General features: G+C 38.2%; 1 protein-coding gene across 1 annotated transcript; it reads left to right on the top strand.

Annotated features, from left to right (window-relative positions):
* Window positions 1-1,083: 1,083 nt before the first annotated feature.
* Window positions 1,084-1,818, top strand: LOC148950606 (zinc finger protein 862-like). The gene has a single exon (XM_089091902.1). The coding sequence runs from the start codon at window positions 1,084-1,086 to the stop codon at window positions 1,816-1,818; it is 735 nt and encodes a 244-aa protein (XP_088948028.1).
* Window positions 1,819-16,803: the final 14,985 nt, after the last annotated feature.

The following is a 16,803-nucleotide window of genomic DNA, read 5'->3' as shown; positions in this document are numbered from 1 at the left end:
CTCTCCCTAATGAGTAAATATATACCTTAGGGGTTGGGAGTAAAGTGAATTTACGCCAAAAGCAATTAGTATATTTGGAAAGAACATAAGAAAAGGCATCGAGTGGTTTGTTCACTTTAATTATAGGTCAATAATATGAACTGCTCAATATTTACCAAAAAATGAGCAATATAGTACCAAAAAGACAGGTATACTAAAAAAAATAATACTTTTCTATGGATGCTTGAATTATGCGGGCCTATCTTAGGTTTGATAAGATTTTTGAAGACTCAAAATTTCAGTTGAGGGAGGGGGTAAACTGTGACCAGGTATGGATTATCCACATCATTTCGCTTGCTGAATATTAAGTAGGATTGAGTTTAAAACATCTTTGTCTTTGCCAAGCTTTGCTTATGGACAAAGCTTGGCAGAAGTACTAAGTGCTTTTATTCTCAATTTTAAGCAAAGATAATTGTGGAAAAAGCTAATCACCCTTTTTAATATTCCCGAGAGCTTATACAGTAAGCAAGTAATCTTGTACAAGAGACAAGGAGAAAAAAGGTGCCTAATATTTCTGTCCAAGCCTTTCTCCTTTTTTGCATACTCATTTCAGCCTTAGTTTTTAACACTTTAAAAAACAGGAAGTTTTTTCAACTGAAAGTAAGGAGCAACATTAAAACCTTAAACAACCAGAAATTTATTTGAAGAGGGTTGCCCCCTCCCCAACACCTCGCTCTTCACGCTAATGTTTTTTAGTACTTTTAAAAAAGCTTCTTGTTGTTCTTCTTAAACGACCCTTGTGTTTCAAGAGTCTTTTTTAAAGAATTGGGACACAATTCGAACTTTAGCGCAAAGAGTGAGGTGTTGAGGAGCAGGCAACCCCCTAAATATACGTTGTAATTTTTTTCAGTTGAAGTTTTAATGTGGCTCCTTACTTTCAGTTGAAAAAAAAATTATTTAATTTCTGATCGTTTTTTAAAGGATGCCAGGACTTAGCTTACTGTAAAATGTGTTATAAAGACATAATCGGATGTGTGGCAAACGTGAGACGCCATCTTAGAACAAACTTCCTCAAGAGCAGGGTTCAGAACAATCAGACATAAAATGCTGCAGTATGAAGGCCTTCCCAAAAAATTACAAGCTGAGTCTATAATTGAAGCCAGGTTGAAGCTTATATTGCGGGTCGTCTTGGAAGACATTCCCATTACAAAAATGGACAATTTAATCCCAGTCCTGAAAAATGTTTTTGAAGACTCAGAACTTTGTAAAAGCTTCAATCAGGGCAAAACTAAAACTACTGGGATAATTAGACACGTCATTGCCCCTATAGAAAGAGATGTGCTTTTTTGTGAACTGAAGAAAGCTCATATCTCTTTAATAGTTGACGAATCTACCGATAAATCTTGGCAGAAGGTCTTGGTCCCTATAGCAAAGTACAAAGACTCCAAAGATATAGTCCGAGAAGACTTTCTGGGGCTTTTGCCAGTAAGTCATGACAGTTCAGAAGGGCAAAAACGTCTAATACTTGGACAATTGGGAAGCCTAGGAATACCTTTGCAAAATTTGATGGCGATTGCCTTTGACAATGCCAGTATTAACACTGGACATCAAAAAGTACTTGGTGTGCTGTTAAAAGAATATGTGCCAGATTTGCTTGTGCTAGGCTGCACTATCCATTGCCTTTCTCTCTGTTCTGCATATGCAGCTAAGAAGTTGCCAGATGGAATTAACATTTTTATTCGTGACATAGTTGCATATGTGGCAAATAGCCCAAAAAGACAGGATGAACTAAGGATCTACCAGCATTTCCGTCATGTGGAAAACCATAAGCTTTTGTAAAATTCAAGTACGCGATAGCTCACCCTTAAAGCTTCCGTTGAACAGATCCTTGAGCAGTGGAACCCACTCCTTTTATTCAACTATTGTTCAGTTAAAGATCTAAGCAATCAAAATAAACACCTGCAAATTTCAAGCAGAGTATTACCTTTTAAGCTAAAAAAAAGAATGATAATCATTATCTAACTTACTATTTAGAGCTTGATTTTCTAACTTTATTTTAAATACAATTAAAAATTTAAAGATGATATGTTTATCGGTAGAAGGATAACTGATAATTATGTGTAAATGACGTAAGAAATTAAGAATGGTCAGAACAGTGAAAGGGGCTGCGCGCGCGGCGGCAGCCGCGCGGGCGCAAATTTTTTGACTTGCACACGCTTTTAACAACTTGCACTATTTTGGCCTTGACTTGCACTCTTTTTTGGCGCCGGCAGTTGGCAACCCTGCTTGTAAGGGGCAACCAGTCTCTGGAAATAAAATGTTCTTGAAGGCACACGATACCGAATTGCTCTACCAGCGACTCAAGAAAACGAAGCTTCTCAGAAACCTCGCCGTTTATGTTCCAGGATATAATTGAATCAGCTTTGTGAGGCCTGTAACATTTCTAGGGAAGGATCAGAAAAGGCTCATCTCTGTACGCATCATATCCTATTCTTGACGGGTTCGCGATTGCATGATCTAAGTCCACTTGGTCAGGGAAGCATACTTCGAAAGTCCGTGAGTCACCACATTTTTCTACCTTGCTACATTTATGGCAATAAAAGAGAATAGGGAAAGGATTTTCCCTATTGAACTGCTATTTATGCGTCATGAAAAGGTAATTTGGCCTTTGAAAAAACATCATGAAATTACAAGCTGAAAACTATTGGAATTGAACATATTGCAAAAATTACACTCTTTCCCCTCCCCAGAAACTTTAATGGATTAATGTAACCACTTCCGCGGACTAGAACACTAAATATTAACTATAACCTTCAGGATTATGGTGCGCATTTTCTAGTTTCAAAAAATTAAAAGTCTAAAACAATCCACTGAGAAACCACGGTAAATAATATTTTTCTGAAAGACAAGGAAAGATGTTCAAACTGAAATACGATCCAACTAAACTAAACGATGATAAATTGAAACATTAACAAAGCCTAAATCTTTCGCGCAAAATCCTCTGCTTCTTTCAATGTCAAATTTATCTAAAACGCTGTTTGCATTAATTTAACGTCCACTTTCTTGTGCTGGAGCGTAGTTCTAAGTTTTTTAAATTAGTCTTTCCTCCCAATTATGAAAATACGGGTAAAGATCATGGTTACCTTAAGTAAAAAAATATCCCCCTCCTTGGCAGTAAATATTTACATAATCTATTCAGTCCTAAATACCTTTGCAGATACTGTGAAACACGTCCACGAAAAAAAATATCCGTTATTTTCAAGCAGCAGAGCTTACTGTTTTAAATAATAAAGAATGCCAAGAAAATTGCAGCTAGACTGACTACCAGCCTGTTTTTAACTATAATAACAAAATTGCATGTTGCATGACATTGCGAAAAACCAGTATCCATTGACAGGGTTGCCGTTAGTGCATGAAAAATTGGACTTTTCAAATCATTCAAACAGAGTTGTGAAACTAATAAGTAACGCATACTGATTGAAGTAGTATTTTTTTTTTATGAGGAAAAGTGAAACTGGTTTGATTTTATCTGATTTAATACATTTTTCATACTATTTCTGACTAGCTCAGCTTTTTTCTTTATTTACCCGTTCTTAGTTTTTATTGTTCTTTTTTATTGAAAATTTAAACTCGTATGAAACATGTCTGCTAATTTGTCTTTGTTTCTAGAATAGAACAACACCCTCTGTGCAGTCAACCATGCTGATATGTCTCTTATGAAGTATGCATAATGACAAGTAAACCAAGGTTGCAAAAAAAAAATAAAGAGATGAAATCACCAGCTTTTAATTATGTAAATTCTCTTATATTACTCATGGTAGGAAATATAGCTTATAAACACGATAGAACTCTCAACCAGGGAATTATAGTCCTTAACTTGAAATATAACCCTGACACGTCTCTCCTTTCCCCGTACTAACAGGAAGCATTTTTTTTATTTCTAAAGGGTTATTGTGCACAATATTGGTCGAGACAGGCGAAAAGGGATCATATGGAACGGTAACGATAATTGTCATATACCTCGTGTAAATCGGCACTCATATCACTCTGTTTTAGTGTCACATGGCATCGGAACGCGCCTCTTTTGGGCATCGTTTCTGGAAGTTTGAATTAAGAAACCAGAAAGTATACCATCGGACTCGTCATCTTGGAAAACTCTAAGATGGAGATTTAACAGATTTAATCGGAGCGTAGAATACTTTTGCGAAGCGAGTTTAGTTTCAGGGTGGCAAACGTCGTCAACAAGCTGCACGATCGTATTAAAAACGAAATAGAATTATAGTATTAATATTTTGGGCCAGAAGTAGCCCAAAAATGGCAACGGACTCGTATAAATATTGAAAATTTAGAAAACTAAAAATTAGAAATTAAAAATAGACACTAAACGGACTCGCATAAAAATTAGAAACTGGGCCAAAAGTGTCAAATTCGAAAAGGGATCGTGAAATTTTTATATTTATTATTTTGGTAAGTAAACAGTCTTTCTTACTATTCTATTTCATCTTTTTATGCTGCAAAATTTTCATACAGAATTAAAGCGTGGCTTTTTATGGATATTAATTTTTAAAAAAGTTTGTCAGAGGGAAGTAAAGAGCGAAGTTTAAACTTAAAACGAGCAAAAATTATTACTCAACAGCCTATCTAACATATATCAATAAAACCAGTGCAAATAAATTAAATGGTGATATTTCCCAATGTTTGTAGGATTACAGAAAACTAGCGCTTTACTGAAAACACAAAACCTAAGTATAAAAAATAAGAATATTGATTTAGGAGTCAAAAGTAAATATTTAGCCTCAATACAACAAACTAATCTACAACGCTTTTCGTATCTTATACAGGAGCTGTGATATCAGTAACTTTCAGTATACAATTAAAAGTTATTTAAAAAACTTGGGCTTAAAAATAATAAGTTTACAGTCTTTAAACAGCATAAAAAATAATGGATTGATTTATCGGGAAGCATCTTGGTCTCACCTAGTATTACTCGAAATGAAGAACATATCAACCATAATATGGACTCGGGAGATCCAGATATTTCTCTCTATAAAACAGAAAATTTCAAGTTGTGATACAAATTTTAAAGTGAGTCTGTAGTCTTACTACTAAAAAGATTCCTTTACTTCGAACTTGTCTACAAAATAATCATGAAATATCTTTTTTAGATCCAAAATGACAGTCAATAATTGAAATGAGCTCCTCGTGCAGAAGTAATGCCAAATTCAACGAAAAAATAAATAAATAAATTCCATTATCTGCAATTGCTGTATGACAAGGGGTGGGGCTAGCGGACTACAAAAACATCGTAGACAATAGTTCACATAAAAGCTATTTCTCATATCTACGTTTTCTTTATAAATTCTACCACCTGAAAGTTCCAAATGGCACTAAAAATGGCACTATTGATGCCATATCTCAAGTGGAAAAGCTAGGGGATAGTGGGCTGCCAGAACTTCTTAGAGAGATGTTTAATGGCTGATTTGAAAGCTAATGGTCATATCTAAGTGATTTTAATCAGTTTTGCCATCTGTAAGTGCCAAATAGCCCAAAAACGGTATCTTTTGTGCCACTTCTTAAGTAGAAAAGCTTCGAAGTATAAAACGGTACCATTGTAATAATTATGGTCCAAAACCCTTAACTGGAGATTTACAAGAACCCCTCCCGTATATTCCCCCTCCCAGCCCTCTTAGTAAGTCTCATTAGTCCGTTGGGAGAATTCACTATGAAGTCTTTAACAAAGTCAGAACCAAAAGTCAAAATATATGTTTAGGAAAAAACTGCCTAGTGGAAACAAATTGCCATCTGACACTGATTCAGGAATGGGAACTATTATTTTGGGTTCATACTAAAAATATAAGTTTATTGCGAAAAGCAATTTATGGTAATTTCGAAAAAAAGCACAAAACCCCTCGAAAATGGCGACAGATCAAAATCGAAAATGTATCATTGGAATCAGCAAGGTCGAAAACCTAGACAAGGGAAATTAAAGTCCCCCTCCTTGAACAACAAGGAAAATCACTTTTTTGCATGGGTAGCACTTATCTGTCTCCCGTTTTGTTTTTTGTTTTTCGTTTTTTTTTCAGGCCTAGTGGGTTACCAGAACATCATAGAGATATAGAGATATACTTAATGGCTTATTGGCTTATTTAAAAGCTATTCATCATATCTACATGCTTTTTATAAATTCTGCCATCTGCAATTGCCACATGACACTAAAATTGGCACTTTTGTGCCATTTCTTTGGGGTTATCGGTCTACCAGAACATCGTAGAACGATATTTAATAGCTAATATCACTCATGTCTACGTTTTTCCTATAAAGTCCTCCATCTGTAAGTGCCTAATTTCACTTTTGGTGGCATGTCTAAAGTGCAAAAGCTGGAGCCCGTGGGCCACGAGAACTTTTAAGAGAAATGTTTGATGGCTCATTTTAAAGCTATTACTCAAATCTACGTGCTTTTATCAATTCTACCCTACGTAAGTGCGATATCATGGTTTCAGCGGTAGCTGCAACCTAGTAAAGAGCGAACCACAGCCCAAAATAACCAAAAGTTAAAAGACGCGTTTTGAAAAAAAAAAAAATCTGACACTGACTCAGGAATGGTAACTATTGTTTCGGTTTCGGCTCGCATATGTTCATTGCGAAAAGAAATTTATGGTGATTTCGAATAAGAGTCTAAAACCCCTCGAAAATGGCGGAAGATCAAAATGAAAAGTGTACCATTGGATCAGCATTGTCAAAAATCTTGTACAGGGAAATTACAGTCCCCCGTTCTACGTCCAGGATAACTACGTTCTTCCTATAAATTCCACCATCAGCAAGTTCCAAATGACACTAAAAACGGCACTTTTGGTGCCATGTCTCAAGTGGAAAAGCTGGGATTATTGGGCAAGCAGACATTATAAGAGTGATGTTTAATGGCTCATTTGAAAGCTATTGCTCATATCTACACGTATTTTTTATCACTTCTACCTTTCGTAAGTGCGATGTAGCACTGAAAACAACATCTTTAGTGCCACTTCTTTAGGGGAAAAGCTCTGAAGTGCAAAATATGCACTATTGTAATAGTTATGTTCGAGAACCCTTAACTGGAGGTTTACAAGAACCTCTCCCGTACACTCCCCCTCCCAGACCCAGCCCTTTTAGTAAGTTTCATAAATCGTCTGCTCATCAGTAAGCTACTGAAACATAAGCAGGCTACACCATCGTAGATAGATGTTTAATGGCTCAATTAAAAGCTATTGCTTATATTTACTAGGTTTTTTACAAATTCTACCATCTATTAAATTTCACAAATTTCAATGTTAACTAGTTTCTGGGGAGAACTTGCAATGAACTCTTTGTTATGGTTGATGCATTAGCTGCAACCTAGAAAAGAACTAACCACAGCCCATAGTAACTAAAAGGTAAAAAAAAAAAATGTTAAAATGGTCTTTTTTTTTCCCTTCTTCTTTTTTCCAGGCCTAGCGTGTTACTAGAGCATCATAGAGAGATGCTTAAGAGCTCATTCAAAAGCTATTTCTCATATATACGTGTTTAGGTTACATATTTATAAATGCTACGCTTTACCCCCCCCCCCCCCTAATGTGCAACTATATTCAATTCAATCAACTGTTTTCATTTTTTTTTTCAATCATGGTTTGTCCTTTCTTATGATTACTTTTCAGATCATCCACTATTTTTGAAAATGTGATACATTCATTTTCATAGGCAGCGCAATAGCGCTGCCTAAGTAAAGAACGATGTTGGCACAATGTATTATTTTTTTCCATGCTCAGGCACTTCGTATCGAAGGAGTTGTCACAGAAACTTCGAAAAGGGCTCATTTGATTGAAATTTGGAGTGGCTAGTGCCCTTTTTAATAGTCGAAAGTGATGGGAAGGCAACGAGACACCCCCCACACCCATGAGTCCCCCAACCACATCTAATCAACATTTTGAGATAGACATTTTGTTCAGCGTAGTTGATTTCATGACAGAAAATATGTTTTTGAGAAGGACATTCCCCCACAAACCTCGGGGCAAGGGTTTTAAGTTATTCCCTGAGGACATATAAGAACGATTTTGGCACAATGTATTATTTGTCATTTTTTTTTTCCTTTAGAATAGGGCACTTCGTATCGAAGAAGTTGTCGTAGAAACTTCGAAAAGGGCTCATTCAATTGGAAATTGGATGATTGGAATGCAACTAACACCCCTTCCACGCCCGCCATTTCCCGAAACACTTCCAATAAAAATTTTAAGACAGCCATTTTGTTCAGCGTAGTTGATTTCCACATAGAAATTATGTTTTTAAGGAGGACACTCCACCACAGCCTTCAGGGCAAGGGTTGTAAGTTATGCCCTGGGGCATATAAGGTTTTTATAGAAGGCGTTGTCATGGAAACTTCAAAAACGACTCATTCGATTGGAAATTCAAAGCACTAGTGCCCTTTTTAATACTCGAAAATGATTGGAGGGCAACTAACCCCCCTCTCACGCCCACCTTTTCCCCAAACACATCCAATCAAAATTTTGAAATAACCATTTTATTCAATGTTGTTTTAAGTTCTACAAATTAGGTCTTTGAGGATGGCAACCCCCTCACAGCCCTCAGGGCAAGGGTTATAAGTTATGCCCCGGGGGCATATAAAGTTTTTGTGGAACGCGTTATCGTAGAAACTTCAAAAAGGGCTCAATCAATTAAAAATTGAAATTGCTAGTGCCCTTTTTAATAGTCGAAAGTAATTGGAAGGCAACTAAAACCCCTTCCACGCCCACCATTTCCCCAAACACATCCAATCAAAATTTTGAGATAGCCATTTTGTTCCAAGTAGTTTAAAGTTCAGGAAATTATACCTTTGAGCAGGACACTCCCCCCACAGTCTTCAGGGCAAGGGTTGTAAGTTATGCCCTGGGGGCAAATAATTTTTTATGGAAATCTTTGTCGTAGAAACTTGAAAAAGGGCTCATTCGATTGGAAATTCAAAGGTCTAGTGCCCTTTTTAATAGTCAAAAGTGATTTGAGGGCAACTAACCCCCCTCTCTTGCCCACCTTTTCCCCAAACACATTCAATCAAAATTTTTAGATAGGCATTTTGATCAGCGTTGTTGATTTCCAGATAGAAACTAGGTTTTTGAGGAGGACACTCCCCCACGGCCCTTGGGGCAATGGTTTTAAGTTATGCCCTGGGAAAATATAAGGTTTTTATAGAACTCATTGTCCTAGAAACTTCAAAACGGACTCATTCGATTGGAAATTGAAATGGCTAGTGCCCTTTTTAATAGTCGAAAGTGATTGGAAGGCAACTAACACCCCTTCCACGTCCACCATTTCCCCAAACATATCCAATCAAACTTTTGAGATAGCCATTTTGTTCCACGCAGTTTAAAGTTCAGGAAATCATACCTTTAAGCAGGACACTCCACCCACAGTCTTCAGGGCAAGCGTTATAAGTTATGCCCTGGGGGCATATAAGGTTTTTATTGAAATCTTTGTCATAGAAACTTGAAAAAGGGCTCATTCGATTGGAAATTCAAAGGTCTAGTGCCCTTTTTAATAGTCGAAAGTGATTTGAGGGCAACTAACCCCCCTCTCTTGCCCACCTTTTCCCCAAACACATCCAATCAAAATTTTTAGATAGACATTTTGATCAGCGTTGTTGATTTCCAGATAGAAACTAGGTTTTTGGGGAGGACACTCCCCCACAGCCCTTGGGGCAATGGTTGTAAGTTATGTCCTGGGGAAATATAAGGTTTTTATAGAACGCGTTGTCCTAGAAACTTCAAAAAGGGCTCATTTGATTGGATATTGAAATGGCTAGTGCCCTTTTCAATAGTCGAAAGGGATTGGCAGGCAACTAACACCCCTTCCACGCCCACCATTTGCCCAAACATATCCAATCAAACTTTTGAGATAGCCATTTTGTTCCACGCAGTTTAAAGTTCAGGAAATTATACCTTTAAGAAGGAAACTCCCCCCACAGTCCTCAGGGCAAGCGTTATAAACTATGCTTAGGGGCCATCTAAGGTTTTTATTTAAATCTTTGGCGTAGAAACTTGAAAAAGGGCTCATTCGATTGGAAATTCAAAAGGCTAGCGCCCTTTTTAATAGTCGAAAGTGGTTGGAGGGCAACTAACACCCCTCTCTCGCCCACCTTTACCCAAACACATTCATTCAAAATTTTTAGATAGGCATTTTGATCAGCGTTGTTGATTTCCAGATAGAAACTAGGTTTTTGGGGAGGACACTCCCCCACAGCCCTTGGGGCAATGGTTGTAAGTTATGTCCTGGGGAAATATAAGGTTTTTATAGAACGCGTTGTCGTAGAAACTTCAAAAAGGACTCATTCGATTGGAAATTGAAATGGCTAGTGCCTTTTTTAATAGTCAAAAGTGATTGGAAGGCAACTAACACCCCTTCCAAGCCCACCATTTGCCCAAACATATCCAATCAAACTTTTGAGATAGCCATTTTGTTCCACGCAGTTTAAAGTTCAGGAAATTATACCTTTGAGCAGGACACTCCCCCCACAGTCTTCAGCGCAAGGGTTATAAGTTATGCCCTGGGGGCAAATAATTTTTTATTGAAATCTTTGTCGTAAAAAACTTGAAAAAGGGCTCATTCGATTGGAAATTCAAAGGTGTAGTGCCCTTTTTGATAGTCGAAAGTGATTTGAGGGCAATTAGAACCCCCTCTCTTGCCCACCTTTTCCCCAAACACATTCAATCAAAATTTTTAGATAGGCATTTTGTTCAGCGTTATTGATTTTCAGATAGAAATTATGTTTTTGAGGAGGACACTCCCCCACGGCCCTTGGGGCAATGGTTGTAAGTTATGCCCTGGGAAAATATAAGGTTTTTATAGAACGCGTTGTCCTAGAAACTTCAAAACGGACTCATTCGATTTGAAATTGAAATGGTTAGTACTCTTTTTAATGGTCGAAAGTGATTAGAAGGGAACTAACATCCCTTCGACGGGCGCCATGTCCTCAAACGTACCCAATAACTCTTTTGGGATAGGCATTTTGTTCCACGCGGTTTAAAGTTCAGGAAATTATACCTTTAAGAAGGACACTCCCCCCACAGTCTTCAGGGCAAGGGTTATAAGTTATGCCCTGGGGTCATATAAGGTTTTATTGAAATCTTTGTCATAGAAACTTGAAAAAGGGCTCATTCGATTGGAAATTCAAAGGTCTAGTGATCTTTTTAATAGTCTAAAGTGATTTGAGGGCATCTAACCCCCCTCTATTGCCCACCTTTTCCCCAAACACATCCAATCAAAATTTTTAGATAGACATTTTGATCAGCGTTGTTGATTTCCAGATAGAAACTAGGTTTTTGAGGAGGACACTCCCCCACGGCCCTTGGGGCAATGGTTTTAAGTTATGCCCTGGGGAAATATAAGGTTTTTATAGAACGCGTTGTCCTAGAAACTTCAAAAAGGGCTCATTTGATTGGATATTGAAATGGCTAGTGCCATTTTCAATAGTCGAAAGTGATTGGAAGGCAACTAACACCCCTTCCGCGCCCACCATTTGCCCAAACATATCCAATCAAACTTTTCAGATAGCCATTTTGTTCCACGCAGTTTCAAATTCAGGAAATTATACCTTTGAGCAGGACACTCTCCCCACAGTCTTTAGGGAAAGGGTTATAAGTTATGCTCTGGGGGCATATAAGGTTTTTATTGAAATCTTTGTTGTAGAAACTTGATAAAGAGCTCATTCGATTGGAAATTCAAAGGGCTAGTGCCCTTTTTAATAGTCAAAAGTGATTTGAGGGAAACTAACCCCCCTCTCTCGCCCACCTTTACCCAAACACATTCATTCAAAATTTTTAGATAGGCATTTTGATCAGCGTTGTTGATTTCCAGATAGAAACTAGGTTTTTGAGGAGGACACTCCCCCACAGCTCTTGGGGCAATGGTTGTAAGTTATGCCCTGGGGAAATATAAGGTTTTTATAGAACGCGTGGTCCTAGAAACTTCAAAAAGGACTCATTCGATTGGAAATTGAAATGGCTAGTGCCCTTTTTCATAGTCGAAAGGGATTGGCAGGCAACTAACACCCCTTCCACGCCCACCATTTGCCCAAACATATCCAATCAAACTTTTGAGATAGCCATTTTGTTCCACGCAGTTTAAAATTCAAGAAATTTTACCTTTGAGCAGGAAACTCCCCCCAAGTCTTCAGGGCAAGGGTTATAAGTTATGCCCTGGGGGCATATAAGGTTTTCATTGAAATCTTTGTCGTGGAAACTTGAAAAAGAGCTCATTCGATTGGAAATTCAAGGGTCTAGAGCCCTTTTTAATAGTCAAAAGTGATTTGAGGGCAACTAACCCCCCTCTATTGCCCACCTTTTCCCCAAACACATTCAATCAAAATTTTTAGATAGGCATTTTGATCAGCGTTGTTGATTTCCAGATAGAAACTAGGTTTTTGAGGAGGACACTCCCCCACGGCCCTTGGGGCAATGGTTGTAAGTTATGCCCTGGGGAAATATAAGGTTTTTATAGAACGCGTTGTCCTAGAAACTTCAAAAAGGGCTCATTTTATTGGAAATTGAAATGGCTAGTGCCCTTTTCAATAGTCGAAAGTGATTGGAAGGCAACTAACACCCCTTCCACCCCCACAATTTGCCCAAACACATCTAATCAACCTTTTGAGATAGCCATTTTGTTCCACGCAGTTTAAAGTTCAGGAAATTACACCTTTGAGCAGAACAATCCCCGACACTCTTCAGGGCAAGGGTTATAAGTTATGCCCTGGGCAAATATAAGGTTTTTATAGAAAGATTTTGGATATAAACTTGAAAACGGGCTCTTCCGATAGGAAATTAAAAGGGGTAGTGCCCTTTTTAATAGTCGAAAATGATTTGAGGGCAACTAACCCCCCTCTCACATCCACCTTTTCCCCAAACACATCCAGTCAAAATTTTTAGATAGCTGTTTTATTCAGCGTAGTTGAAAGTTTTGGAAATTAGGTCCTTAAGTATGACAACCCATCCCTCCCACAACCTTCAGGGCAAGGGTTTTAAGTTATGCCCTGGGAGCATGTAAGGTTTTTATGGAAAGTGATGTTGTAAAAGCATCAAAAAGGGCTCATTCAATTGGAAATTGAAGGGGCTAGTGCCCTTTTAATAGTCTAAATTTATTGAAGGTCAACTACCCCCCCCTGCGCCCACCATTTCCCCAAACACATCCAATCAAAATTTTCAGATATCCATTTTGATCAACGTAGTCGAATGTTCTGGAAATTAGGTCTTTTAGGATGATAACCCCCTCAGAGCCCTCAGTGCAAAGGTTGTGCTACACCCTGGGGGCATATAAGGTTTATATAGAAAGTTGTTGTAAAAATTCCAAAAAGGGCTCATTTGTTTGGAAATTGAAATTGCCCTTTTCCATAGTCGAAAGTGAGTGGAGAGTAATTGACCCCCCTTTCACGCCCACATTTTCCCCAAACACATCTAATCAAAAGTTTTAGTAGAGATGACCCTATTGATCGTGACGGGAGTCCATATATGGGCATAGAACCACGTGGTCCTGTCGGCATTTTTAATGCTGACGGGAGTCCAAATAAGGGCATAGCCTCCCTAGGGAGAATGATTGCGTAATCGGTCAATGACCTCTTTTTCCAAGGTCAATTTATTTGATGTTTCTATATGTAATAACTCCGGGGCGAAGGTTGCACATGCGCATTGAATTCTAACGGGAACAATGTTATTGATCACGGCGGCGCGCCTGCGTAGCGCCGGCGGCGTTGCGACACTTCGGGGGCGTTCGATCGGGCCTCTTGTCCGTGGCGTTCGGTCGATCCACCGGCGCGGTGCCAGGGTCTACCCGGGAGCATATAAGTTTTTTAAAGAGCGTGTTGTCGTAGAAATTTCAAAAAGGGCTCTTTTGATTGGAAATTGAAATTGCTAGTGCCCTTTTAAATAGTCAAAAGTTATTGGAAGGCAACTAACACCCTTTCCATGCCCACCATTTCCCCAAACACATCCAATCAAAATTTTGAGATAGCCATTTTGTAACACACAGTTTAAAGTTCAGAAAATTATACCTTTGAGCAGGACACTCCCCCCACAGTCTTTAGGGCAAGGGTTATAAGTTATGCCCTTGGGAAATATAAGTTTTTATTGAAATCTTTGTCGTATAAACTTGAAAAAGGGCTCATTCAATTGGAAATTAAAAGGTGTAGAGCCCTTTTTAATAACCGAAAGTGATTTGAGGGCAACTAACCCCCCTCTCACGCCCAGCTTTTCCCCAAACACATCCAATCAAAATTTTTAGATAGCCATGTTGTTTAGCGTAGTTGATTTCTAGATAGAAATTATGTTTTTGAGGAGGAAACTCCCCCAGAGCTCTCAGGGCAAGGGTTGTAAGTTATGTCCTGGGGGCATATAAGGTTTTTATAGAACGCGTTGTCGTAGAAACTTCAAAAAGGGCTCATTCGATCGGAAATTGAAATGGCTAGTGTCCTTTTTAATAGTCGAAAGTGATTAGAAGGCAACTAACACCCCTTCCACGCCCACCATTTCTCCAAACACATCTAATCAAAATTTTGAGATAGCTATTTTGTTCCACGCAGTTTAAAGTTCAAGAAATTATACCTTTGAGCTGGACAACCCCCCCCCCCCACAGTCTTCAGGGCAAGGGTTATTAGTTATGCCCCGGGGGCAAATAAGGTTTTTATTGAAATCTTTGTCTTAGAAACTTGAAAAAGGGCTCATTCGATTTGAAATTCAAAGGGCTAGTGCTCTTTTTAATAGTCAAAACTGATTTGAGCGCAACTAACTCCCCTCTCACGCCAACCTTTCCCCCATACACATCCAGTAAAAATTTTGAGATAGCCATTTTGTTTCAAGCAGTTTAAAGTTCATGAAATTATACGTTTAAGCAGGATACTCCTCCCACCGTCTTCAGGGCAAGGGTTATAAGTTATGCCCTGGGTGCATATAAGTTTTTATTGAAATCTTTGTCGTAGATACTTGAAAAAGAGCTCTTTCGATTGGAAACTCAAAGGGCTAGTGTGCGTTTTAATAGTCGAAAGTGATTTGAGGGCAACTAACCCCCTCTCACGCCCACCTTTTCCCCAAACATATCCAATCAAAATTTTTAGATAGCCATTCTATTCAACGTAGTTGAAAGTTTTGGATATTAGGTCTTTAAGGATGACTACCCCCCCCCCCCCCATAACCCTCAGGGCGTTGTAAGTTATGCCCTAGGGGAATGTGAGGTTTTTATATAAAGCGATGTTGTAAAAACATTAAAAAGGGCTCATTCAATTGGTAATTGAAAGGCCTAGTGCTAATTTAATAGTCGACAGTGATTGAAGGGCAACTAACCCCCCTCTCACACCCACCAATTCCCCAAATACGTTCAATCAAAATTTTGAGACATGCATTTTGTTCAACCTAGTCGAAAGTTCTTGAAATTAGGTCTTTTAGGATGATTACCCCAAAAGAGCCGTCAGTGCAAGGGTTGTATGTTATGCCCTGGGGGCATATAAGGTTTATATAAAAAGTGGTTGTACAAATTTCAAAAAGGCCTCATTCGTTTGGAAATTAGTCAAATTCAAAACGAGCAGAAATTAACATAAGTTGGGCTCAAAACCCCATATGCCTTCCCAAGGCCAGAATATAATTTGCACTTTACTGAAAAAATATAAACGTTTTTACTTTTATAACTTTAAAAAATCACATAATATTAACATTTTGATTACTAAGTATCAGTATATGTATTTTGAACTGACAATCCACATTTATTTGTATTTTTTTCAGTAAAGTGCAAATTATGTTCTGGTCTTGGGACGGCATAGGGGTTTTGAGCCCAACTTATGTTAATTTCTGCTCGTTTTGAGTTTGACTAGGTTATTTATTGTAATTTCCGTTCGTTTTGGGTTTCATTTATTTATTGATGCTGATTTGTGGTAGTTTCATGCTTGGTAGATTATTTGATTTTATTTTTGCTCATTTCTTGTTTAATGGAGTTCTTTACTTTTCTTTGAAAAACTTATTTTGTGGAAAAAGCTTTTTTAATTGATTTGAAAGAAGAAGGTCAAGCTGTTTTAAAAAAAAACTCCTCCGTGCTTTGGTTGGGAGCACTGAACTCCCTCGTGAAATATTTAACCCACTTCTTTTCAGGCACACTAGCACTCTGGGCTTTTTTAGGCATGCTCTACGTCCAAAGTTTGGAGGGGTCTTCAGCAATAAGGATGATATTTTTCTGGATCAGCGTTAACTTATGGTTTTTCAGTTCCTTGTTAAATTTCCATTTCGTACGGAGCTTCAAGTCATTTACTGAATCATCTATCGGACGGTCACAGTCGTTCCAAACATAAAGCCGTAGCTTGGCCGAATTACACGCATTCACTAGATCTTGTTTTTTGACCAGTCTTCTAACTCAGACTATTTACGAACACGTCGAAGAAGAATGGCGCTTATTTCAGCACATTTCAGCGAGTGATTTGTTTGTGCCAAGTAGGAAGTGAGCTGAATTGAGATATTCTTTTCACTTTGTGGCAGCACAGCACGATTGCATAAAACATTGAAAGACACTTTGATTTTGCTCAGTATCTCGTCACAGACTTTACTGAAAGACTCACTTGACACATTTTTCCAATCTCGGTAGGAAAAACAATTTGATTCTTTATTTTGAGCCACAGAAGAGGAGGAGTAAAAGCAAGTAGAGATAGGAAGGTGGTCAGAATAGAATCCTTCTTTTAAAACTTCTCGACTGCCGAACGAAGTAACAACATCGCCTAAGTTAGAAATTGAGCATAGCGGTCCAATGTATGACATGTTGTCACTCTTAGGCAATACACAATAGTCAGGAGGAATGCAGCCA

This window comes from Artemia sp. Qi Xiang Cuo, chromosome 7 (assembly GCF_049724085.1).
Source record: "Artemia sp. Qi Xiang Cuo chromosome 7, ASM4972408v1, whole genome shotgun sequence".
NCBI lineage: Eukaryota > Metazoa > Arthropoda > Branchiopoda > Anostraca > Artemiidae > Artemia > Artemia sp. Qi Xiang Cuo.
The sequence above is the reverse complement of the archived record's forward strand: the minus strand, read 5'-3'. Positions and strand labels throughout refer to the sequence as shown.